Source organism: Sus scrofa, chromosome 13, assembly GCF_054392235.1.
Source record: "Sus scrofa isolate SSC_HxYL_T2T_F1_AM1 chromosome 13, Sscrofa_HxYL_maternal_Yorkshire_Landrace_v2.0, whole genome shotgun sequence".
NCBI classification, from domain to species: domain Eukaryota; kingdom Metazoa; phylum Chordata; class Mammalia; order Artiodactyla; family Suidae; genus Sus; species Sus scrofa.
This window is the reverse complement of record NC_139395.1, coordinates 46,609,611-46,632,227: the sequence shown is the minus strand read 5'-3', so window position 1 is coordinate 46,632,227 and position 22,617 is coordinate 46,609,611. Positions and strand designations below refer to the sequence as shown.

Here is a 22,617-nt window from a genome sequence, read left to right as displayed (position 1 = left end):
ACAACACCAAGAGAGACACCTAAGGTAATTTATGGACTTTAGGTGATAATGTGTTCATTTAGCTTCAGCAATTATAACAAATGTACTATTCTGCATGTGTAAGGACAGAAAGTATATGAGAAATCTATGCACCTTTCCCTTAATTTTGCTTTGAACCTAAAACTACCCTAAAAAAAAATCTTTAAAAAAATAAATTAAAAAAAGAAAAAAGCAAGAGGAAAGGTTTGACATATTCATACAATGGAAAACTACTGAGCAATCAAAAGGAATGAATAGTGTTAGGCACAACAACATGGATAATTCTCAGAATAATCATGCTCAGTGAAAGAAGGCAGATACACAAAAGAATACATATTGAACAATTCCATTTAAATAAAATTCTAGAAAATGAAAATCTATAGTGACAAAAAAACCAAACAGCAGTTGCTTGAGGCCAATGAATACCATAGAGAAGTATTACCAATGGGTAGAAAGAAACTTGGGGGTGATGGATGTGTTTATTGTCTTTCTTTTTTTGGGGGGGGGCTCTTTAGGGCCGCACCCGTGGCATATGGAGGTTCCCAGGCTAGGGGTCCAATTGAAGCTACAGCTGCTGGCCTACACCTCAACCATAGCAATGCTGGATCCTTAACCCACACTGAGCCAGGCCAGGGATCGAACCTACAACCTCATGGTTCCTAGTCAGATTCGTTTCTGCTGTGCCACGATGGGAACTCCAGCCTGCTTATAGTTGTTCTCCTAGATAGATATAGCAATGAACCTTTTTGTAGTTGTGAATACATGTGAGAGGAGATAACTATTCTGATAGAGTGAGCTTTCTGTCTAGTAGGACTTGCATAGTGACACCAGCAGGGTTTAAGTGTTTCCTGTTGTTGAACTTTACTTTGGCGCATTTTTAGAGGCTAATTGCCAGCTTCTTTGGGTTAGTAAAAGGAGTGAACTGTCCATGTCCCTGTATTATAAATGAACGAGAAAATATAATCTGCTCGAGGCTAGCTAGCTTAGAATGGGACCAAGATATTTTCATCCTGCTTCTTTTGCTCCTCTGTCATGCTCTCCTCCTTCACTTGGGCCCTTGTAACATTTACCTGCTACAATTAGTGTTCCCAGTCCCCACAAACTCCTGAAAAGTTGACAGAGCCTTATTCTGAAGCAGCACTTTTATCCTAAGAGTCACCATCCCCTTTTAGTATTTCTTCTGACTCCATTAATTGTGTTTTAAATTTATATTCCTGGCAGTATGGTTGCACCTCTAAAATATTCTCTGATGTTTCATTGACTGTGAGATCATCAGACTCCACTGTGGAGCTTTATATATATCTGCTTATAAGAACCCTCTCAAAAGCTGTTAATGCCTAGGGTCAGATCTCTCTCAGAAAAAAGTAAGAACAGAGCAGGAAGCACAAGGGGCAGCAGGCTAGGCCTTGCCTCAACAATCAGGAGCATTGTGACAACCTCCCTTTGTCACTAAGCAACAAGAATTTGACCTGCTGATATGATCTTTCTCCAGAAGTAGACTCAAAAAGACAAAAGGAAAGTTTGCCTTTTCTGCTCCTTTCCTGGAAAGATGAAAAGTGCTTTAGTAGGCTCCTGGGTAAGAGTGCCCTTTAAAATTAATCCTGGCCACTGGCCCTGGGGTAGTACCTGAAAATTGAATGACTCATGAGATTAAAGGGAGAAGGGTTTCATCCAGCATCCAGGCTAGAAGAGGACCACATACTGTTCACTTCCCCTCTGCCATCCTGAGGTTTCCCTGGAGCTTCCCAGTCTTCCGGATCCCAATTCCCCTTCCACATGTCCTGGTCTCATGCTAACTAGCTGATGCTCTTTGTGCGCTAGCCACCCCATGTACTCCCAGTCCTTTGCTAGATCTCCCCAGACTTCTATTGTTTGACTGCTCTCTAGACTGAGAACATCTTGAGGGTGAATATTGTTTTCTTCTCTCTGTATGTCCCATGCCTGGACCACAGTAAAAAGATCAGTAAATACTGTTGAGCTACTCTGAATAGAGAGAAAGGAGTGTTTGACAGATAGTAGAGGGATGGACCGACAAGTTAGATGATCCAAGCCCTCAGTGGGATGAAAAGATAAGGGACTTCCCAGGCCTGCTTAGGAGCCCACTTTGATGTCCTGAAACCAGCTTGGAGCAGGTTCTTTCTGCTGAGGACTTTGATTATGGAGTGCACTGGAAACACTGTCTTCTCCAAGGAGCATTCAGGACATGAGGTTGGGCCATAGGAGTTCCCTGGCCAGGCATGGTCATTTGCGTTGTCAGCCTAATGACATCAGACTAGTACAGCTCCTCATAGCCCTGATAGGTGCTCATTTCTGTCTTCTGCCAGTCCTTATCTCTGAAATTCTCTCCAGAATTTATCCACTGTTAGTGAAGTATTTCTTTTGGAAAGTTCATCCCTTGCTTAGGTGCTCCAGTTTCAGAGAGTGCCCTACTTGCCCCTGAATAGCAAATGGGTGGCAAACAGATATTCTTTTTTTTTTTTTTTTTTTGTCTTTTTGCCTTTTCTAGGGCCACTCCAGACGCATATGGAAGTTCCCCGGCTAGGGGTCTAATCAGAGCTGTAGCTGCCGGCCTACGCCACAGTCACAGCAACTCGAGATCTGAGCCACGTCTGCAACCTACACCACAGCTCATGGCAACGCCAGATCGTTAACCCACTGAGCAAGGCCAGGGATCGAACCCAAAACCTCATGGTTCCTAGTTGGATTCATTAACCACTGAACCACGACGGGAACTCCGTAAATGGATATTCTTAAATTTGTTAATAGATGCAGAATATGGATCCATTTAATCCTTGCTCTTCAGGGACCGTTGACTTACTATTAACAATGCAGGGGGTAGTTCCTGTTGTGGTGCAGCAGAAACGAATCCAACTAGTAACCATGAGGTTGCAGGTTTGATGCGTGGCCTCGCTTAGTGGAGTGAGATGGTGTCCCTACTCCCTGATACTCTTGATCTAGTCATCATGTTCTTTCTTTTTTGATCCTGTTCACCTGTCTTACTCCCCCACCAGAAGGAAGGTTCATAGGGACTGGGGTCTTTCTGTCTTTTCACTGCTGGGTCCACAGCCCATGCTATGACCCTATGAAGAAAGGAAAGTAAAGGAATGGAAGGTAAAGGAAGGGAAAAAAGAGAGAAGAAGGAAGGAAGGAGAGAGGGAGAGAGGAAGAAAGAATGGAGGAGGGAGAGAAGGTGAAAGGAAGGAAGGTACCCTTTCTTTACACACAAGTAATCCTCCCAGGTGGGCCAGCACAGCTAAGACTTGCTATTTTTTGTTTGTTTGTTTTGTTTTTTTGTCTTTTGTCTTTTCAGGGCCGCACCCAAGGCATATGGAGGTTCCCAGGCTAGAGGTCTAATCCGAGCTGTAGCTGCTGGCCTACACCACAGCCACAGCAATGCAGAATCGGAATCCATGATCCAACCTGCACCATAGCCCATGGCAACACCGGATCCTTAACCCACTGAGTGAGGCCAGAGATTGAACCTGCAACCTCATGCTTCCTAGTGGGATTTGTTTCCACTGTGCCATGACAGGAACTCCCAAGACTTGCTTGCTCTAATGATAGATGGAAATACCTCTCCACTAGCTGCTCTCCCATGGTGTCCCTCCTCCTCTGATTCCTTCTATTCTGTCTGGAATTCCCAGGAGAGGCTTCTAGCATAAGGGCTCTGACCTCTAGGACTCATGGTGGGGGTGTGGGTGGGATTCACTCTCAAGCCTGCCTTGTTACAGCACAACAGTGGCTTCTATGGGCACTACAGAGGCCAATTCAAGAGTGAAAGTGCTCGAGAATACCGCCTTGCAGCCAAGCCCCAGCCTCCAGCAGTGTTCCTGCAGCGATGTCAGGTATGAGGCAGCACTGGGTGTAGCTGGAGTGAAAGGGCCAGATTCTACTTCTCTTAGGCCCCAAGAGAAATATCCTGAGGCCCACCAAAGCTGGATTGACACTTAAGGCCAGCCTATCCCTAGCACTTGCATGAGGCCTAGCTCCTCTTTCCTGAAATATCAGGTCTTCTCCCTATACATAAGGTGGAGAAGAGCTAGTACCAGGCTGGACAGCCTTGCTCACTGCTCCTTCTAGATGGGAGAAGGGTCAGGGCCTAGGTGGGGTGGGTGGCCATGGGGAGAAAGCCTCCAGAACCAAAAAAGTAGGACTTGAGCTTTGCAGACAGCTGCCTTTCAGCACAGATTTCTTGATACTATGAAATTCCATAATCTCACAGTCAGCCTTGTAGTCCATGGGCTCAGGAGTGAGTAGGAGGTCTCTTTGGTCAGAGAAGCAGCATTGAAAATGGCAGGTATCCACCCCCATGCCTAGCCACGGAGGACTAGAAAGAAGTGATGGCAAAAGTGGCCTAGGGTGGAATTCCTGGTGGTTCTGCAGGTTAAGGACCCAGCGTTATCACTGCTGTGGCTTTGGTTTCAGCTATGGCATCAGGTTCGATCCCTGATCCAGGAAATTCCACCTGAAATGGGTGTGCCCCCCAAAAAAAAATTGAAGAAAAAAAAAAGAAAAGAAAGTAAAGACCATCTTGGGTGGAAAGACAGCCAGGTGAGGGCTGGCCCGGAAGGGAGCCAGAAGAAACACCTCCTCTCTTCTTCCCTCCATCTCCTTCAAGGGCTTCCCAGTGGCCAGAGGGAAGACAGCCTTGTGAGAAGTATGCTAAGATCAGACTTCTGGGTGAGATCAGGGTGGAGGAGGACTGAGAGGGACCTGGAGTGGTGCCTGGAACACGTTCTGCCTGCTACTGCTTTTTGCTTCCCAGCCTCTAGCCAGATCTTACTTGATTGGCCATCTGAATTCTCTACAAATTGTTCTTCCAGGCCAAGAGCAGGGTCTTGGAGTCTGCCATGCTATAGACCCTGAACCCCCTGAGCATTCCCAGTTGGAAGGCCTGCCTGGCACTGCCCACTGAGCCAGGACCAAATGAAGCTCCATACTGCTCATCTGGGGTCACCTCCCCTGAGAAAGTGATGAGGTCTGGGTAGTGCAGGGTTAGAGGAAACCTGGGGACTTCCTGCTGGATATTTGTAGTACTCCTTAGTGGCAGCTCTCATCCCAAAGACCTGAATATTCTCTCAATCTCTTCCCCCAGGGGATATATTTAAGTACATATTTTGATTGAAGTGAAGACTTACTATATAAAGCATTTATTGGCATTATCAGCAACCCCAAACAGCATGATCTATCTGTTCTAGGTTTAGGTTATACAAACGCCAAGTCTCCTGGCTCTTTCTAGATCTAAAGTTGTTTTTTGAGGTGTTTTTTGGTTGTTTTGGGTTTTTCTTGTTTTGTTTTGTTTTGTTTTGTTTGGCCACACCTGCAACATGTAGAAATTTCTGGGCGAGGGGTTGAACCTGTGCCACAGCAGCAACCAGAGCCACCACAGTGACAATGACAATCCTTAACCCACTGTACCACAAGAGAACTCCTAAAGCTGTGCTTTTTGTTTTTTCATGTTTTTGGTGGGTTTTTTAAAAATTTGTTTGTGTTTTTTTGTCTTTTTAGGGATGCACCTATGACATATGGAGGTTCCCAAGCTAGGGGTCAAATCAGAGCTGTAGCTGCCGGCCTACATCACAGCCACAGCAACGCTAGATCCTAGCTGCTTCTGTAGCCTACACCACAGCTCACAGCAATGCCAAGGATCGAACCTGCAACCTCATGGTTCCTAGTGGGATTCGTTTCTGCTGTGCCATAATGGGAACTCCAGGTTTTTTGTTTTTGTTTGTTTTTGTTCCCAGGCCAGGGATTGAACCTGCACCACACACAGCTGCCACCCAAGCTGCTGCAGTAACAACACCAGATCCTTAAACAAGCACTGTGGGAGAGCTCCCTAAAGCTGTTCTAATTAGTGGGACTGCTCAGGAAAGGTGCACATTAGATAGATATCAGGTGTCAGCTTGCTGATGGCATCTATTCTTGTTGAAAAACTTTCCATGATGTGGCATCCATTTTCCTTTAGTTTGGGGCTGATAGAAATTTTGTTATTCAGGTAAAAGAAAATTCTTTTCTCTTTTTATCCTTCCTTTTTATTTCTAAACCGGATTAATTTATTTGTAGCCTTTACCTACTGACTTTTGGGAGATGTAATCCTTAAGGTCAGACAAGAGTGCCAGGAGCTCATGGTTGGAGGCAGATCTTTCATTGGTGATGCCCTGATTGCTGCGTCCCTGCTTCTGCCCTATCCCCCAGCACACCTCAGTCTGTCACAGGGATTCCTCACAAAATAACCTCCTGACTGCACTCTGCCTAGCCTCCACAAGGCCCCTTAGCTCTCCCACATGCAAACACTGACCCATCCCAGGAAACCTGCTTCTCCTCCAAGGTGTCTTTGGCTTGAATCCTAGCTCAAGCCCCACCTGCTCAAATATTACGGAAAACGAGCCCAAGATGGTATAGAAGCAAAAACTCAGGTGAAATTCTTTTGAGGGGCAAGAATACTCAAACTGCCTGGGTGGAGAGGAAATGATTGCACTTTTCACCAGTCTCCCACAATTGTGAGAATTTAACTCAAGTCAGTGGGAGTCGATAGATTATCCTGTCACTGTAAGAAGAGTTTCCAGAGCCAGAGCTGCCTCCAGCAATGGAGGCATCCACATTCTAGACTGTGTGCAATTTTATAGCTGAGTATAGAGATTGGGGGAGGAATTAGAAGGGAATCAATTGGAACATGCCCCAGATGCCCCAGATTTTTTTTTTTTTTTCAGGGCCACACCCATGGCACATGGAGGTTCCCAGGCTAGGGGTCGAATCGGAGCCATAGCTGCAGGCCTACACCAGAGCCACAGCCACGCGGGATCCAAGCCGCGTCTGCGACCTACACCACAGCTTACGGCAACGCCAGATCCTTAACCCACTTAGCAAGGCCAAGGATCAAACCCGCAACCTCACAGTTCCTAGTCGGATTCCTTTCCACTGCGCCACGATAGGAACTCCCAACCACCCAAATTTTTTGTCTTTTTTTTTTTTTTTTTTTTTTTTTTTTTGTCTTTTGTCTTTTTTGTTGTTGTTGTTGTTATTGTTGCTATTTCTTGGCCCGCTCCCTCGGCATATGGAGGTTCCCAGGCTAGGGGTTGAATCGGAACTGTAGCCACCAGCCTACGCCAGAGCCACAGCAACGCGGGATCCGAGCCGCGTCTGCAACCTACACCACAGCTCACGGCAACGCCGGATCCTTAACCCACTAAGCAAGGGCAGGGACCGAACCCGCAACCTCATGGTTCCTAGTCGGATTCGTTAACCACTGCGCCATGACGGGAACTCCAACCCAGATTTTTTATTTTTATTTTTATTTTTATTTTTATTTTTATTTTTTTTGTCTTTTTTTGTCTTTTTGCTATTTCTTTGGGCCACTCCCGCGGCATATGGAGTTTCCCAGGCTAGGGGTCCAATCGGAGCTGTAGCCACCAGCCTAAGCCAGAGCCACAGCAACACAGGATCCGAGCCGCATCTGCAACCTACACCACAGCTCACGGCAATGCCGGATCGTTAACCCACTGAGCAAGGGCAGGGACCGAACCCGCAACCTCATGGTTCCTAGTTGGATTCGTTAACCACTGCGCCACGACGGGAACTCCCCCAGATTTTTTAAATGAAATTTTTGAGATGATTGTAGATTCACAAGCAGTTTTAAGAAATAGTAAATAGAGGAGTTCCCGCACAGCAGGTTACGGATCTGGCATTGCCGCTGCTGTGGCATAGGTCTCAGCTGTGGCTCAGATTTGATCCCTGGCCCATGATTTTCCATTAAAAAAAAAAAACATATAAATGGAATTATATAGCTTGGAACCTCTGGAGATTGGCTTTTCCTGCTTAGCATAATTTCCTGAAGATTCATCCAAGTTGTATGTATCCACGGTTCATTCCTTTTTACTATTGAGTATTATCCTGTGTAAGTATGCAGCAGTTTAACCATTCACCTATTGAAAGATTCTGGGACAATTCAGCTTTTAGCTCTTACAAATGAAGCTGCTATGAACATTTGTGTATAGGTTTTTGAGTGAATTATAAATTTTCATTTCTTTGGGATAAATGCCAAGGAGTGCAATTGCTGGGTAGTGTGGTAGTTTGGGGTTTGTTTGTTTGTTTTTGCTTTTTAGGGCTGCACATGGAAATTCCCAGGCTAGGGGTCAAATCAGAGCTACAGCTGCTGGCCTATGCCACAGCCACAGCAACAAGGGATCTGAGCCACATCTGCAACCTACACCACAGCTCACAGCAACACCAGATCCCTGACCCATGAGCGAGTCCAGGGATCAAACCTGCATCTTCATGGATGCTAGTCAGATTCATTTCCACTGTGCCACAGTGGAACTCCCTGGGTAATATGGTAGTTGCATATTATTATTATTTTTGAATGTGGATGGGAATTCCTTTTTTTTTTTTTTTTTTTTTTCCTTTTTGGCCGCCCCAAGGCACATGGAGTTCCCAGGCCAGGGATCAGATCTGAGCAGCGCAGCAGTTGGGACCTAAGTTACAGTTGCTGCAATGCGGGATCCTTAACCCACTGTGTAGGCTAGGGATCAAACCTACATTACAGTGCTCCCAAGATGCCTCCAGTCCCTTTGCACCACAGTGGGAACTCCAAGATTTTTTAAATTCTAAAGTGCTTTATACTTTTCAAAAGTTTCACACACATGATTTCATATAATCCCATAATAACTCTTGTTTCCCCCTAGCCTGTATTGCCCTTAAGGCATTTTTAAGTTTTAAGACTGTTAAACTGTTTTCCAGAGTGGCTGGTTTACATTTTACATTCCCACCTGCAATGTATGACTGATCTGATTTCTCTGCATTCTCACCAACATTTGGTGTTGTCTCTATTTTTATTTTGTTTATTTGTTTGTTTGTTTATTGTCTTTTTGCCTTTTCTAGGGCTGCTCCCATGGCATGTGGAGGTTCCCATGCTAGGGGTCTAATCAGAGCTGTAGCTGCCGGCCTACACCACAGCCACAGCCACGCTGGATCCTTAACCCACTGAGCGAGGCCAGGGATCAAACCTGCAACCTCACGGTTCCTAGTCAGATTCAGATTTCCACTGCACCATGATGGGAACTCCCAAAAATTTTTTGATAAGGTCTAATTTATCATATTTTTTTGTCTTTTTAGGGCCGCACCCACGGCATATGGAGGCTGAATCAGAGCTGCAGCTGCTGGCCTACACCACGGCCACCGCAACGCCAGATCCTTAACCCTCTGAGCAAGGCCAGGGTTCGAAACTGCGTCCTCATGGATACTAGTCAGATTTGACCCACGATGGGAACTCCCAATTTATCAATTTTTTCCTTTGCGGCTCTTGCTTTTGGTGTCACACCTAAGAAGTCTTTGCCTCCCTCTACATTCTGAAGATCTTTTCCCATGTTTTTTCCTAAAAGGGATTTTGGTTTATTATTATTATTATTATTATTAAAGTATAGTTGATTTACAATGTTGTGCAAATTTCTACTGTACAGCAAAATGACTTAGTTATACACATCCATTTTTATATTCCTTTCCATTATGGTTTATCCCAGGAGATTGGATATAGTTCCCTGTGCTATATATATACAGTAGGACTTCATTGTCTATCCATTCTAAATGTTAAAGTTTGTGACTACTAACCCCAAACTCCCAGTCCATCCCACTCCCTCCTCCCACCTCCACTTGGCAACATCAAGTCTGTTCTCCATGTCTGTGAGTCTGTTTCTATTTTGTAGATAGGTTCATTTGTGCCATATTTTAGATTCCACATATAAATGATATCATATGGTATTTATCCTTCTCTTTCTGACTTACTTAGTATGATAATCTGTAGTTGCATCCATGTTGCTGCAAATGACATTATTTCATTCTTTTTGTGGCTGAGTAGTAGTCCGTCGTATATGTACCACATCTTAATCCATTCATTTGTCAATGGACATTTAGTTTATTTCTAAGTCTTGGCTATTGTGAATAGTGTTCCCGTAAACATAGGGGTGCAGGTATCAAAAGACCCTGAATTTTTAATCTCTGCTGTGTCAAGTTGCTTTATGATGGCCAAAAGGGAAGGCCAGATGTCTTACTACCTTTGTAGAGCCTTCTTTTTTTTTTTTTTTTTTTTTTTTTTTTTTAATTTTAGGGCCGTACCCACATCATGTGGAGGTTCCCAGGCTAGGGGTCGAATTAGAGCTGTAGCTGCTGGCCTATGCCACAGCCACAGAAACACCAGATCTGATCTACAACCTACACCAGAGCTCATGGCAACGCTGGATCCTTAACCCACTGAGCAAGGCCAGGGATCGAACCTGAATCCTCATGGATGCTAGTCAGATTCGTTTCTGCTGAGCCACAATGGGAACTTCAGTAGAGCCTTCATTCTATTTGGTGATCAATACCAGCTGTCTAGAACAAGAGGTCTCAACGCAGGGGGTGGGCTTGTTAAAGGCTCCACCCTGAAGATTCTAGTTCAAGAATTTGGGATGGAGCTAGCCCCTGATTTTTACCTAGGAGAAAATGCAGTCAAGACTGGACTCACCAAATCAGGTACTTCATTTGGGTATGTAGCAGGAGAGGCTGAGTGCCTAGTGTCAGAGAGTTCTGGAGGCCGAGACTAGGCACAAAGGCAAGATGGACGGTCTTGGGAAAGATTCCTACTGAGCTTTAGGGTCCTGAGAGGTGATCTTTCTCTGCCAGGGGATGGGGCATGGCTCTCTGGCCCCTACTGGGCCAAATGACCTACAGACCTTCTGTTGCTGCTCATTGATTTAACAGCAAACATATATTGAGCACAGTGCAGATTCAGTGTTGGAATTACAGATGTTAAGTAAGATAGACAATAATCTTGCCCATGAGGAGCTTATGATCTATATTGCAGATGATAAACAGCAATATAATAGTCATATTGTGTGTTAGAAGGTGAAAAATGTAGGGTTGGGGTGATAGGACTGCTGGTATTGTGGTCAAGGAAGGCCTCCTAAGAGGTAGGTGAGAGAGTGTCATGGCCACTAGGAGGAGAGTCCCAGGCAGAAAGAACAGGTGGTACAAAGGTCTAAGGTGGAAGTACCTAGTGTATTTGAAGGAGCAATGAGGATGCCAGTGTGGTTCAAGGAAATGGAAGAATCTACATCATGTGAGTCTCATGAGCCACTATGATTACTTTGACTTTTACATATACTAGGAACTGTTGTGGATTTGGGGGAAATGATTAATGTGATTTGATTTACATATTGAAAGAATTATTCTGCCTGGTTAGAGGACAGACTGGAGGGGCAAACTTGGAAGAAGGTGGGAAGCTCTTGCAACAAATCAGACATGAGAGGATCAGGGAAAAGCAGTGGCCATGCTGAGGAGTGGCCTGATCCTGGGTACATATTGAAGGAAGCATCAACAGGATTTCCTGGCACATTGGATGTAGGGTGTGAAAGAAAAGAGGTGTTTGGCAGGATTTAGTTGCCATGACCTGAGCTGGGGGAGAGGCTGTAGGTGGGGTGGTTTGGGGGAATGATCCAGAGCTCAGTCATGTGTTTGGAGATGCCCATTAGACATTTACATCAGGATATGGCTAGTGGTCCTGGAGTCCAGGAGAGAGCTATAGAGAGAAATTTCATTTTCTAGATCGTATTTATGGCCAAGAGCCAGGATTGCTGATGAGAGATAAAAGAGGAGAGAGCTGGAGTCTTACTGGAAGATCTAGAGTTAAAGGGCCCAATGTGAAACCTGAACTGCTGCCCCACTGATGGCAGGATCCCCTAGAAGATGCCTCAGCCTTTCCTCAGTCAGCAGCCCCAGAGGCTTCTGCTTTGGGGGCAGGTGCCAGGATATGTCTCAAGAGTGAGGTGTTGCTTTAATTTATATCTGACTTTTCAGGGTGTTGGCAGTTTAGCAGTTTAGGGATGGTAGCTCCTGGCAACTTCCTTCCATTATGGGGCCCTGAGATAACATCTCGGGGGCAGGTAAGCATCATTTTCCCCCATGTACCTTTTTTCTGTCTTTCAAGGAACCAGCACGGCAACACTACTTCTCCAAGCATGACAACCGCACTTCCTTCGACAAAGTAAGTGCTGGAGAGAGGACAAAGAATGGGCAGGCCCCCAGGCTAGGTTGAAGTTAAGGTAGGGTGGAGGGGATAAGACACTATGGGGAGGGAGGGCTCTTTTATACAGACAGAGGAGTGTCTGTCTTCCAGACAACCTCTTCCTTCTGGAAAACAGCCCATTCCCCAAATGAATGTACCTCTGCTTTGGTTTCCTCTACCAGCTTGCTTGACCCTGTGTAAATATCCTAGGGGCCACTGATTTTCTGGGAGCTTCATTCATTCCTGAAAGGAAGGAATGGCTGGAAATGCAGGCTAGAGGCTGGGGTACAGGCTAGGGAGGACAGGCACAGGCCAGACATCACCAGGCACGCTGGGATTTAGGAGGGGCCCAAGGAATTGCCTGGTGCCAGGACTGTGGGCCAAGGGCCCGTACCGTTGAGGAGGGCCCCTATTGCCTGCTACAGGGAATTGGAAGGCGGAAAGACCTGGCACGCCTGTGGCAGCAGCACACTTTCCTGCACTGGGCACCCTGTGAACTGGAGTTGAGCCAGCAGCGGCCCCTTCAATCTTCCTACCAGGCCAATTTCCAGTCAGTTCCAGGACTTAGTGGCCTCCCCCAGCGCCTTGTCCACTTTGTACAGATTCAGCCTCCCCGCGCCAGCACCACCTACCAGCAGAACTTCTGTCAGCCATCCCGGGGTGGCCACTGTGGCAGTGACAACATGGGGCTCCAGGCCTCGGTCACCAACACACTGCCTGACCTCCCAGAGATCCCTAGACCCAAGCTGCTGCAGCATTACCTTCATGCTGGGGTCTCTGAGTGTCTAAACTGGTCTAGAACATTAAACAAGGACAGCTGACTCAGTGGTCTGTCTGTGCTTACAGGCCAAGAGCTCTCTGAGGCTGGAGAACAGTAAGGCACTGCCAGGCCCTGCACCTGGCTCCTATAGTGCTGTGCCACAGTGCCTTGGGCTGGGAAGGGGAAGTGCTGCCTGGGGAGTTCTACCACTGAGTGAGAAGAGTACAGAAGGCTAATGGTCCAGGAGGGTTACCTTGGCCACAGCAGATGAGTTCCAGAAACCCAAATCCATTCTTGCCATAAACCTAGTTGTGAACCACTTGCAATCAATGTGGCTGCAGGGAAAGCAATCAATGGCCCCAACTAGTGGGCAGCAAAGACTAGAGGAGGCAAAGGCTGGCAGCTTTGTTACTCTGGGAGGCTACTGCCTCTAGGGGTCTGGTCAGTGCCACAGTCCTGCCTAAGGACAGCTTCACCACAGCTGGGCAAGAGGGAATAGTGGTCACTGGATTCCCATGGTCCACTCCTTCCTACAGAGGTGAGCAGAGGCTATGTGATGCTGTGCAACATAGATCTGGAGGTCATCCTGATCCTGTGGTATTTTCCCATAGTTTTCTGAGCTCTTTTCTGGTCTACCTGTGAGTGCCCTCTAACACCCAGGGCAGGGCCAATGGGGGATGGCGGTTACCATATGTCGCCAGAAGAGAAGCTGAGGCTTAGGTGGGGATGAGAAACCAGAACATTCTGGGCATAGCGGCCAGATCCTAAAGGCTCCTCTAGACTCTCATCCCTAAGAGTTGAGGTCCCCAAAGAAGGGCCAGGGAAACAGGGGCAACACAACCAGAGGCCATAAGCCAGATTTAGCAGCACTTTTACTTCCACATCTGAACTTCCTGGATCCTCACAACAGCCCTGTGAGGTAGGTAGGGTAGGAAGGTTTCAGAGATCCCCATTTACAGATGTGGATGCTGAGGCACAGAGAGGTGAAATGACTTGCCCAAGGTCACACAGCCAGCAGTGTATAGGGCCCAAGCCATCATTCTTCTAGCACTCTGAAGGTCCTTGCATCCACTCCCCCACCCCTCTGTGTACCCACCCTCTCTGAACTCTCCTGGGTCCAAAGGGGCCTTCAAGGCAGGCTGACAGGATTTTTCAGGAACAGCCATTGGGGTGGGCCTGATATACTCCAGGTAGGCACTGACCTTGTGGAGCATGAGGCCAGCTCTGCCCTCTCCCACTTCTGGCCCAGTAGGTTCCAGAGCAAGGGTGGAGCTGGGCATGGTCCATGAATGAACGGGAGTAAAGGGTGTAAGCGTATATGTGTCCTGCACTAAAGATGAAGGCAACCCTCAAGTCCCCAAGACAATGTCTCAAGTGCCCCACCTCATCCCACAGAGCCACAGTGAGCTTCCTCAGCAGCAGAAGAACCACAGATGTCTGCTTCTGTCACTGAGCTGCATCAGTGAACAGGTCCCATCAACATTCAGACCCCATCCCGCAGACACAGTGCCTCCACAGCTTGACTGGGACCCTGGGCCACACCCCCAATAGCAAACAGCCAGGGTCCAGCCTGCAGACTAGAGCAAGAGCAGCGGGCCGTGGGCATGGCAGGCAGTGCTTCCCAACGCCGCCGTGCAAGGCTGAAGCCTTCTACTGAGCCCAGAGGGCATGGCTGGTTTCCTGCAGGAAGGAGACAGAGACTGTAAAGGGCACAGGCTGCAGGGGCTCCAGCTCTTTTGCTCTCTGAGCCCAGAGCATGGCCCAGAATGCATTGGCCAAGGATGGGTTATCCATGCCTTGCTACTCATTGCCCCCACTTAGCACTCATTTATTCATCATTCGCTTTTCTATTTCTCCACTGATTCAGTGGTCATTTATCCTGTTTCTATCTCTTAGGCCCCAGCTGGTACAGAACCCAGTTAGGTGCTGAGACATCCCAAAAGCTGCGTGGGATAGACCACCCACTGATTGCTTCACAGATTGGGAAAGGGAAGCACACAAAGTCCTGACCCCTGGAGTACCTAGGGATGGGAGAGAGGTAGTGCTCATGCAGGGGGCTGCTCCTGCCTGTCTGGGGCTCCCCTCCTATCCCTAGCCCTATAGAGACTCACCAAGGCCCCCAATGGCCACGATGTGGTCCCCAAGGGCTCCAACCACAAAGTCGGCCCTCTTAGCCCTCATGCGCAGGCTGCGGGGCAGCTTGGTCCAGGACCCTGCAAGAGAGGGGATATCAGCTCTAGCTCCCTCACAAACACTGGACCCTTCCATCCCATGAAGAGAGAGAGGATAGCCAGACCAACCACTGCTCACCATGCTCCAGGTCGAACATCTCCACAGTGTTGACAAAGTGTGGTCGGGAGTAGAAATTGTGGGGCCCGGGTTGCTGCAGACCACCGAGGCTAAAGATGCTGCCTTCGGCCATGGCGCAGCCAGCAAAGGCCCGGCGGCTGGGCAGGCTTGGGTGTCGGGTCCAGGTACGAGTCTCCAAATCAAAGGCCTCAAAAGCAGTCACTGGGAGCTTGCCCTGGCGGCCCCCTGCCAATGGAATTGGAGCACCTGGGAAGCAGCCCAGGGGGCCTAGCAGGCTCTTCCTTTACCAGTTGCTGAACCTTTACTACTGCCTGCCCAGCCACACATGCCCAGCTTTGTGCATACCAGAGCATGGATCAACTCCAAAGATCCTCAGGCTCTGGGGTTTGGTTCTCAACCCCAGCAGGCCCACCAGAGGCTAGAGCCTCAGAGCAACCCTAGCTCAACCCAGCAAAGCTTTTCTTGTCCCACTATCCCAGGCTAAGCTTGAGCCCAGCCAACCTTGAGGGATAGGTGCTTCTGGACTTCAAGCCCCTTTCCCACATCCCCCAGGGCCTTACCCAGGACATAGATCTTGTTCCCATGTAGGAAGGTAGAAGCCCCATAGCAGGGTGTGGGCATCGAGGGCAGCGAAAGCCAGCAGTCCCGGCGGGGTTCATACACCCGAACCTGGGCCTGGGGGGCCGTGTCAGGGCCCATTCCCCCCAGTGCATACACCATACCATCTGCATGGGAAAGAGCAATAGAAACTATACCCCGGCCTGGCCACAGCACCCCACTCTGACAAATGCCCTGATCAGTCCTGGGAGGGTGGCTTAGGACCTATGTGCTTATGGTACCCCTCCCTAATGGCAGAAACTCTCCTGCCTGCCTGGAATGGGGGCTGGGAAAGCTAGGATTTCCACTCTGACCAGGGCCCCTCCAAGTGAAGAGCAGGAGACTGCTGATCTAATTATAATCCGTCTCCGTCTCCCTGGAGACGCTATGGCAACCAAGTCTGGCATCCAAGCAGGACCGGTGGTCAGACCTGGAGGCCACAAGGTGGGGACTCTCATGGGGAAAGGAGAGTGGAGGATGGTTTAAACCAAGGGTGGGGGCAATATGGAGATCTGTTCAACATGAAGTGCGGACGGGGGAGAGGGCTCTGGGGGTCAGCTAGGGAGCTAGGAAAGGGGCTTGGGCTTGCAGGATGGGGGTGTTGTCCACAAGCCTTTTGCCCAGGAACCCTGCCAGCACCTCTGCACCCTGCCCTTTCACTCAAGTAGGTTCTTGTCCTCTTATACTCTCAGAGTTGGCCGGGGGCATGTCTGAGGGCCTTGGGGAGATGAACTAGTCAGTTCCTAGCAACTGCCTTCAGGCCAGCTTGGCCTTTGTCCATCTCAGGCTCCCTGGTTTGTGTGTGTGGCTGAGGAATTTAAGCACTTGCTGGGCTCAGAGCCAAAGCCCTGCTACCCTCCCCCTCTCTCAAACTATTTATAACTGTGGGAATCATTGGGCCACCCCTCCTTGTGTCTTAGGGGGAATGGGGCAGGGAGGTGGCTTGGGCCTTTCATTATGCTGGCAGCTAGCCTGGGCTCTGTCTCCCACCTCACAGCTGGAAAAGGCAGTTAAGGCTGCTGTTAGCCAAGCTCAGAGCTAAATGAGAAGGATACAGGAAGCAAAGCCATGGCTAGGGCGCCCAGGCAAAATTTACAGTTCTTGCTCAATCTCTGAAGGTAAGGGACCAAGTCAGCAAAGAATAAAGGGTGTGGGGCACCTAAGGGACTTTTCTCTGGAGACCACTCACCTCTTTCCATAGTCGCAACCCCCATGGCTGCCTGAGGGAGGGTGGCCCGACGCTCCCAGCGGCCCTCATCAGCCAGGAAGGCCTCTACAGCAGCTACTGGGCTCTGGGCCTCATCCACTCCACCCACCACTAGCACCTGCTTGCCCAGTACCACAGCAGCTGCGCCTGCCCGAGCAGTGGGCAGGGGCGCCAGTGCCAGCCAAGTATGTGAGGCCATGTCCAGTGTCTCTGCAGTGTCCAGAGGCAGTCCAGTCCGGCCACAGCCCCCTAGAACTAGCAGGTGCCCATCCTGGAATGCCACTGTACCATATACCCGGCAGGTGGGCATGGATGGGAACACCTGCCAAGCAAAGGCCCGGCCACCTCCTGTAGCCATGGTGTTCACCCCCAGTGGCAGGCCATGCTATCTGCTCAAGCTGCAGGCTTCACTGAGGGGCATGATGGGGCCCCATATTGACTCTACTGGGGCTACAAGAGAGCGTGGGGCCAGTTCAAGGACTTTCACCTAGAGGAGAGAGGAAAAACAAAGGGTCAGAGCCATTGACAGCCCTTCAGGGTACAGATGAGCAGCCTGGCCCAAAACTGCTGGTGGGAAAAGCAGGGGGAGGACCCACCTGCACTGGCTAGCACACTGCTGTGGAGGCTCTCCAGAGTGGGAAGAAAGGTCATCTCCCAGTTACCCAGGCAACTTCCCCACTTCCTATGGGTCTTGAGGGAGTCTCCTCCCATCCCCTGCCCTCACCTAGTTATTCCCCAGTTGAATCTAGGTCTAGGTGGGAGGTAAGATGGCTAGGATAGGACTTTCCACCCTAGCCCTCTTCCCTTCCCCTCAAAAATCCTCACCTTGGTGCTCTGCATCAGTGGAGTTGTACTGTACCTTCCCCCTTACTGGCTTCCAGTGTGCTCTGGGCAGCCATTAGGGTCTCCCATCTGCTGCCAGAGATCAGACTCCAGGGTATCCTTACAAACCCTTTGGAAGCCAGGGGGGTGGAGGGTACAATAGAGTTTATCCATTCCTACCAGAAAAAGGGTGTTTGGGACTGGGAGGGGTTGGGCTGGAGGCCAGAGTCCCACATTTCCCCTCGAGGTCTACCCTCAGGGGTTTGTCTAAGCCAGGTCCCCAGGGGCCAGCCTTCTCCGGGTACAGAAGGCAGGGGGGAGGGGGGGGATTGATTTTGGGATCCCATGAGTACTGGACTCCAGGTTCCCAGAGTCCAGGGTGTTTCCACCAGAAATGGGCAGCTGGACTTCACAGCAGATGTCGAAGTTCCCCAGCTTATCCATTCCCGCGAGGGCCACGCTCCTGGGACCCCAGGGCGCGAGGCCCTCCGGGCCGCAAACTTCCAGCTCGCGAAAGGGGCGGAGGCCGGGTCCGGGCGAGCGCGTTTGGGGCTCCACACCCCGCGCCCCAAACTTCCCCTGAGCGCGGCTCCCGCGGGACTCACCGGCCGGGGCTCCGGCGCCGCCGGGGCGCAGGGTCCGCGGTTCCGGCTACGCTGGTGCGGGCTCTGGCTGGGGCTGAGGCCGGGCTCCGGCGGGGCTCGGGCTCTGCTCCTGCTCTGCTCCGGCGCGGGGCGGGGCTGGATGGGGTCCGCCTCTCGTCCCCCCTCCCGACTCGAGAAAACCTGCCCCCCTCAACCCATTCCGCTTTAACCCTGCACCTGCCGTGGCCGGAGCCGGGCGCGCCGACCCATGGTCACGCAAACGGGTGAACAGACAGACGGACACGTGGATACTGGGCCTGGCCAGGATTTGGGGGCGACCTCGGGCAGGTGGAGAAAGGAAGCACCGGTGGAGAACACGACACGTGTACGTTAGGGGCCGTTCAGAGAGGACCCAGCCTAGGCACACCGGTGAAGGGGCGGGCCAGCGGAACCTGGGGGCTTGTGGGGCTGGCACCCGCCCACCGTCACTGCGCTCAAAGGAGCCCAAAGACAGGCTTCGTGGTGGCGCCCCCTGGAGGCTTCTTAGGATATGGCCTGGGCCTCTGGTGGGGGTTGCGGCTGGGTCGCCGTTCCCAAAGCATGGACCAGGGCACAGAACAGATTCTGTGGTGCACATTGAGGCTAGCAGAGGGTGGAGGAGCAGACAGGGCCGGCATTAGTACCTGAAAAGTTCTTCCACAGCCGTGGGTGGGGGCAGTTTTTTCGGAGAGGGTAATTTTCGGAGAGGAAGAGTCAGAGGCCAGGGACCTCCCAAGCAGGTCATTCTGCCCTTATTCTGTAAGGCCTGAGGCCTGGGCTAGTTAATGTGACAGAGGCCGACCTACCTCACACCCAGACCCTGGCTCATCCTATCTTATGAGCATTAAGAGTATTGGCTTGGTCTGTGAGCTGAGGGACCATTCATAGAGGTCACTGGTCACCTATAAGAAGAGGTCCTCATGGTTGTGCTTACTACCATCTTGTTTCTCTTTAATGGACAGTGTCTGCCTCACTCTCCCCATAACTGGTGACTGAGGTACATGTGCATATAGTTAATGTGGGAGATGAGGACAGGAAGCACCTGCAGAGGTGTGGCAGAAGACAGGGAAAGCAGCCAATAAAGGGTGTGTCACAAAGCAAGTTCCCACTGTGGGCAACTGGCACCAAATCCTGCTGGGGACTCTGGGAGCCAGTATAGAACAAGGGCATCACATTACTGTTCCCATCAGAGCAAGGGTTGCTAAGGTATTAATTCTCAAATCTACAGCATTCATGGGTTTAGAGCAGCTTGGTGGCATGGGTATCCTAGCCTGGCTGACTTCCGGCCAGCCTAGAGTGTGGGCAGAGCCTTCTCCATGTCCAGAGAGAGAGTCTTCAGTCCCTTTCAGAGGCTGGCAGTTGGTGTTGGAGGGCCTGCATGGAAATGGTGCCAAGGCCAGTTGCTAATACTGGCTAGAAGGCATCCAACCTCCCACTCCACTCTGCCCTCACCATGCTCCTCACTTAGGGCACTGGTACCTTCCTCCATAGGATATCACTGCCCTGCAGACCCCCTTACATTTCCCACTATTCCCTTTCCAGGTCCCTCCCCTCTCCTTTCCATGACATAAAATGAATCTCATAAGAGTCTCCTACCTTTGGATACCTCCCAGTACCCCAAAACCCTCCAGTGTCCCCTTCTTCAACTCCAATAAAACTCTTGAAGTATCCTCTCTCGCAAGGTCCACTGCCTTGATATCTGCTATCTTATATCTGCTGCCATTGCTCCCCCAAACTTGGTCTCACCAACGTTGGAACATTATATAGCTAAAATTAGGGGGGCTATTTGGTCTTTGCCTTAACTGAAATCTTGCTGGTATTTTCAAAGCCTCACCCCTTGTGACTTTGGCTTCCTCCTGCTGCTTGTTCTGCCTCTCAGAGTCTTGTACAGGCCCTGCTTCCTCTCCTCCCCATGAAGTGGTTCCTCAAGACCCAGCCTTGGCTTTTCTCTGGCACACAGACTCCTTTCTGGGGTTCTTCCTCCTAGGCCACTTGCCTCACATCTAGAACTCCATCAGAACTCTCTGGTAAGGTGGATATGGGTTATAAAAGGGCTATAAAGGTTCCAAATGGAGAGCAAGGGCTGGATCCTGGGATAACCCTGTGGTCTCTTCACCCTTATTCCATCTGATCCCAGTTACACCATAGGGTCAGCATCCACCAAAGTCCAGATCAAGTCAGAGTTGGCCCTGATGAATAATTCCAGAGAGTTCCATCTGGGACATACTGGGTACCAAGAGGTAGAAGGATCATCCTCTCCTCAGGGAGCTAGGTACCTTAAACCATTTCCCCTAACCCCTGCCATCCCCCTAGTTCTAATGTCTGGAAGGGACACAGACTAAGGATGGACCTTCTCTTCCTGGTCCTCCATTTTGCACTGACCTCTAGGCTGGACATCACCAAAGAGGTATCCACTTTCCAGGACACATCTAGGTCTATGCCATCCCTGCAGGCTGGGCCCTGTATCTTCATGGAAGTAGCTTCTGTTTAAATAGCACCTGGCCCCATCTGCACAAAGGTGGCCAACACCGCTGGCTCTGGAGAAGCTGTGGAAGATAGCTGGGTCAGAAGGTAAGGCTGAACTGGTCCTAAGAGTAAAAAGCTAATCCTTAACCAGAGATGGAGCTCATCCACAGTTGGGGACTGTGAGTGTGAAGGTGAGGACTTCCTGATTGCACCCCCTGACACTCTGGCCTCTGAGACCCCACCTTTCCCTTCTCTATTCCAAGACCCAGGGCTGGGAGCATTGACCCCAGAGGAGCAAGATAGTTTTGCATTTTTTTTTCTTTTTTGTCTTTTGTAGGGCCACACTGGTGGCATATGGAGTTTCCCAGGTTGGGGTCTAATTGGAGCTACAGCTTCCAGCCTACACCATAGCCACAGCAACTCCGGATCTGAGCCGCATCTGCGACCTATATCACAGCTCATGGCAACGCTGGATCCTTAGCCCACTGAGCGAGCCCAGGGTTTGAATCCATAACCTCATGGTTCCTAGTCGGATTTGCTTCTGCTGCACCACGATGGGAACTCCCTCTTTTCTTTCTTTCTTTCTTTCTTTTCTTTTCCTTTTTTTTTTTTTCTTTGTCTTTGACCACATCTGCAATATATATGGAAGTAGGCCAGGGATCAAATCTGAGTTACAACTGTGACCTATGCCACAGCTGCAGCAATCCCAGATCCTTAACTCACTGCACTGGGCCGGGGATCGAAACTGCACCACCACAGAGACAACAATGGATCTTAACCCATAGCACCACAGCAGGAACTCTGAATTTGCATTTCTTTCTGGACATCTTGACTGTGCGTGAAGGCACTGAAGACCCCACCATCAGTGCTGAGGCCCTGGGAAGCTCAGGGGCACAAGGTGAGGTCTAGGGTATGGTGTGTGTTTCTCTTTAGAGGTGCCCAGACCCCTCTGTAAGCAGCCAGAGAATCCTGGGGTTTTATGGGAAGGGAGGAGAGCTATTAACTAGCCCCCAGATGAAGCATTCATCCACCCTCCAGCTTCCACCTGGCCCCAGCTACCAAATTTGTACCACTCTACATGTTAGGACCAAAAGTTGTGACAGCATTTTTGCTTCGTAGCTCAGGAACTGAACAAGGTGCTAATTTCCCCACCATCTCATCCATGAAACAAGGGCTTCCAGGCTGGTTCTCATCCTGGTATGGGGGGCCCCTAACCAAGAGGTGACTTAGGTTAGAGCACTAGAGACCATTCTGGCCCCCCTCAGACTCCTAGTGTTAATTTTCCCCTATATCCTCTCATCTGGTGCTGTTTGGGTGGTGAACCCATCTGCTGGCCCCCAGGTTATAGATGGAAAGATAGGCCCCAGTCTCCCAGACCAAAGAACAGAAATTTGGGCACAGTTAAGACTTGAGGGAAGGCTTCCTGCCATTGAGGGAGCTGAAGCTGGACCAGGATCCTCCCACCACAACTGTCTGCATGTTCCTAAGCAAACATACTCGGGCCCACACTGTTATATTAGGACTCTCAGATTGGACACGCCTATAACTTTGGGCTTATATGCAACATGTGTGCACACCAGCCTTTCATACCACATGTGGTGGCCCCCATTCTCAGGAAGAGAAGGCCTACTGCCCTCAGAAGCTGTACCCCTGCTACAAAATAAAGGGGCTCCTGTGCAACACTCCCAGGCAGAGTGCACTCCTTTCACCCTCTGGTCAGGCAAATGGGACAGAGACAGACCTTGTCAGTAGCTCATGGGGATACTAGAGGGTGAAGGAT

The 22,617-nt window shown here is 49.9% G+C and overlaps 2 protein-coding genes across 7 annotated transcripts; one reads left to right on the top strand and one right to left on the bottom strand.

Moving 5' to 3' along the window:
* Nucleotides 1-1,484: 1,484 nt before the first annotated feature.
* On the top strand, nucleotides 1,485-13,004 carry C13H3orf84 (chromosome 13 C3orf84 homolog). 2 transcript variants are annotated; one of them, XM_084988393.1, is made up of 4 exons: nucleotides 1,485-1,594; nucleotides 3,750-3,863; nucleotides 11,975-12,031; nucleotides 12,457-13,004. In XM_084988393.1, exons 1-4 carry the CDS (start codon nucleotides 1,568-1,570, stop codon nucleotides 12,871-12,873), a joined length of 615 nt encoding a protein of 204 aa, XP_084844519.1. In that variant the 5' UTR covers nucleotides 1,485-1,567; the 3' UTR covers nucleotides 12,874-13,004. The 2 variants fall into 2 exon arrangements, with proteins under 2 accessions (XP_084844519.1, XP_020924394.1); XM_021068735.2 differs by lacking the exon at nucleotides 1,485-1,594 and having other exon boundaries at nucleotides 3,596-3,863.
* A 662-nt stretch (nucleotides 13,005-13,666) lies between these two features.
* Nucleotides 13,667-18,760, bottom strand: KLHDC8B (kelch domain containing 8B). 5 transcript variants are annotated; one of them, XM_013981665.3, is made up of 6 exons: nucleotides 18,570-18,760; nucleotides 16,909-17,413; nucleotides 15,683-15,847; nucleotides 15,123-15,347; nucleotides 14,924-15,025; nucleotides 13,667-14,492 (listed from the first exon to the last, which is right to left on the bottom strand). In XM_013981665.3, exons 2-6 carry the CDS (start codon nucleotides 17,282-17,284, stop codon nucleotides 14,296-14,298), a joined length of 1,065 nt encoding a protein of 354 aa, XP_013837119.1. In that variant the 5' UTR covers nucleotides 17,285-17,413; nucleotides 18,570-18,760; the 3' UTR covers nucleotides 13,667-14,295. The 5 variants fall into 5 exon arrangements, with proteins under 5 accessions (XP_013837119.1, XP_084844490.1, XP_005669594.1 ...); XM_084988364.1 differs by having other exon boundaries at nucleotides 18,574-18,760; XM_005669537.4 differs by lacking the exon at nucleotides 18,570-18,760 and adding an exon at nucleotides 17,752-18,490.
* Nucleotides 18,761-22,617: the final 3,857 nt, after the last annotated feature.

Coding starts and splice junctions, on each gene's coding strand:
- C13H3orf84 (XM_021068735.2), top strand. CDS start 3,702: ATGGTGGGGGTGTGGGTGGGATTCACTCTCAAGCCTGCCTTGTTACAG. Junction 3,864..11,974: donor TGTTCCTGCAGCGATGTCAG/GTATGAGGCAGC, acceptor CTGTCTTTCAAG/GAACCAGCACGGCAACACTA. Junction 12,032..12,456: donor ACCGCACTTCCTTCGACAAA/GTAAGTGCTGGA, acceptor ACCGTTGAGGAG/GGCCCCTATTGCCTGCTACA.
- KLHDC8B (XM_013981665.3), bottom strand. CDS start 17,284: ATGGCTACAGGAGGTGGCCGGGCCTTTGCTTGGCAGGTGTTCCCATCC. Junction 15,848..16,908: donor GGTTGCGACTATGGAAAGAG/GTGAGTGGTCTC, acceptor TTTCCCATGCAG/ATGGTATGGTGTATGCACTG. Junction 14,493..14,923: donor CGTGGCCATTGGGGGCCTTG/GTGAGTCTCTAT, acceptor TCCTTCCTGCAG/GAAACCAGCCATGCCCTCTG.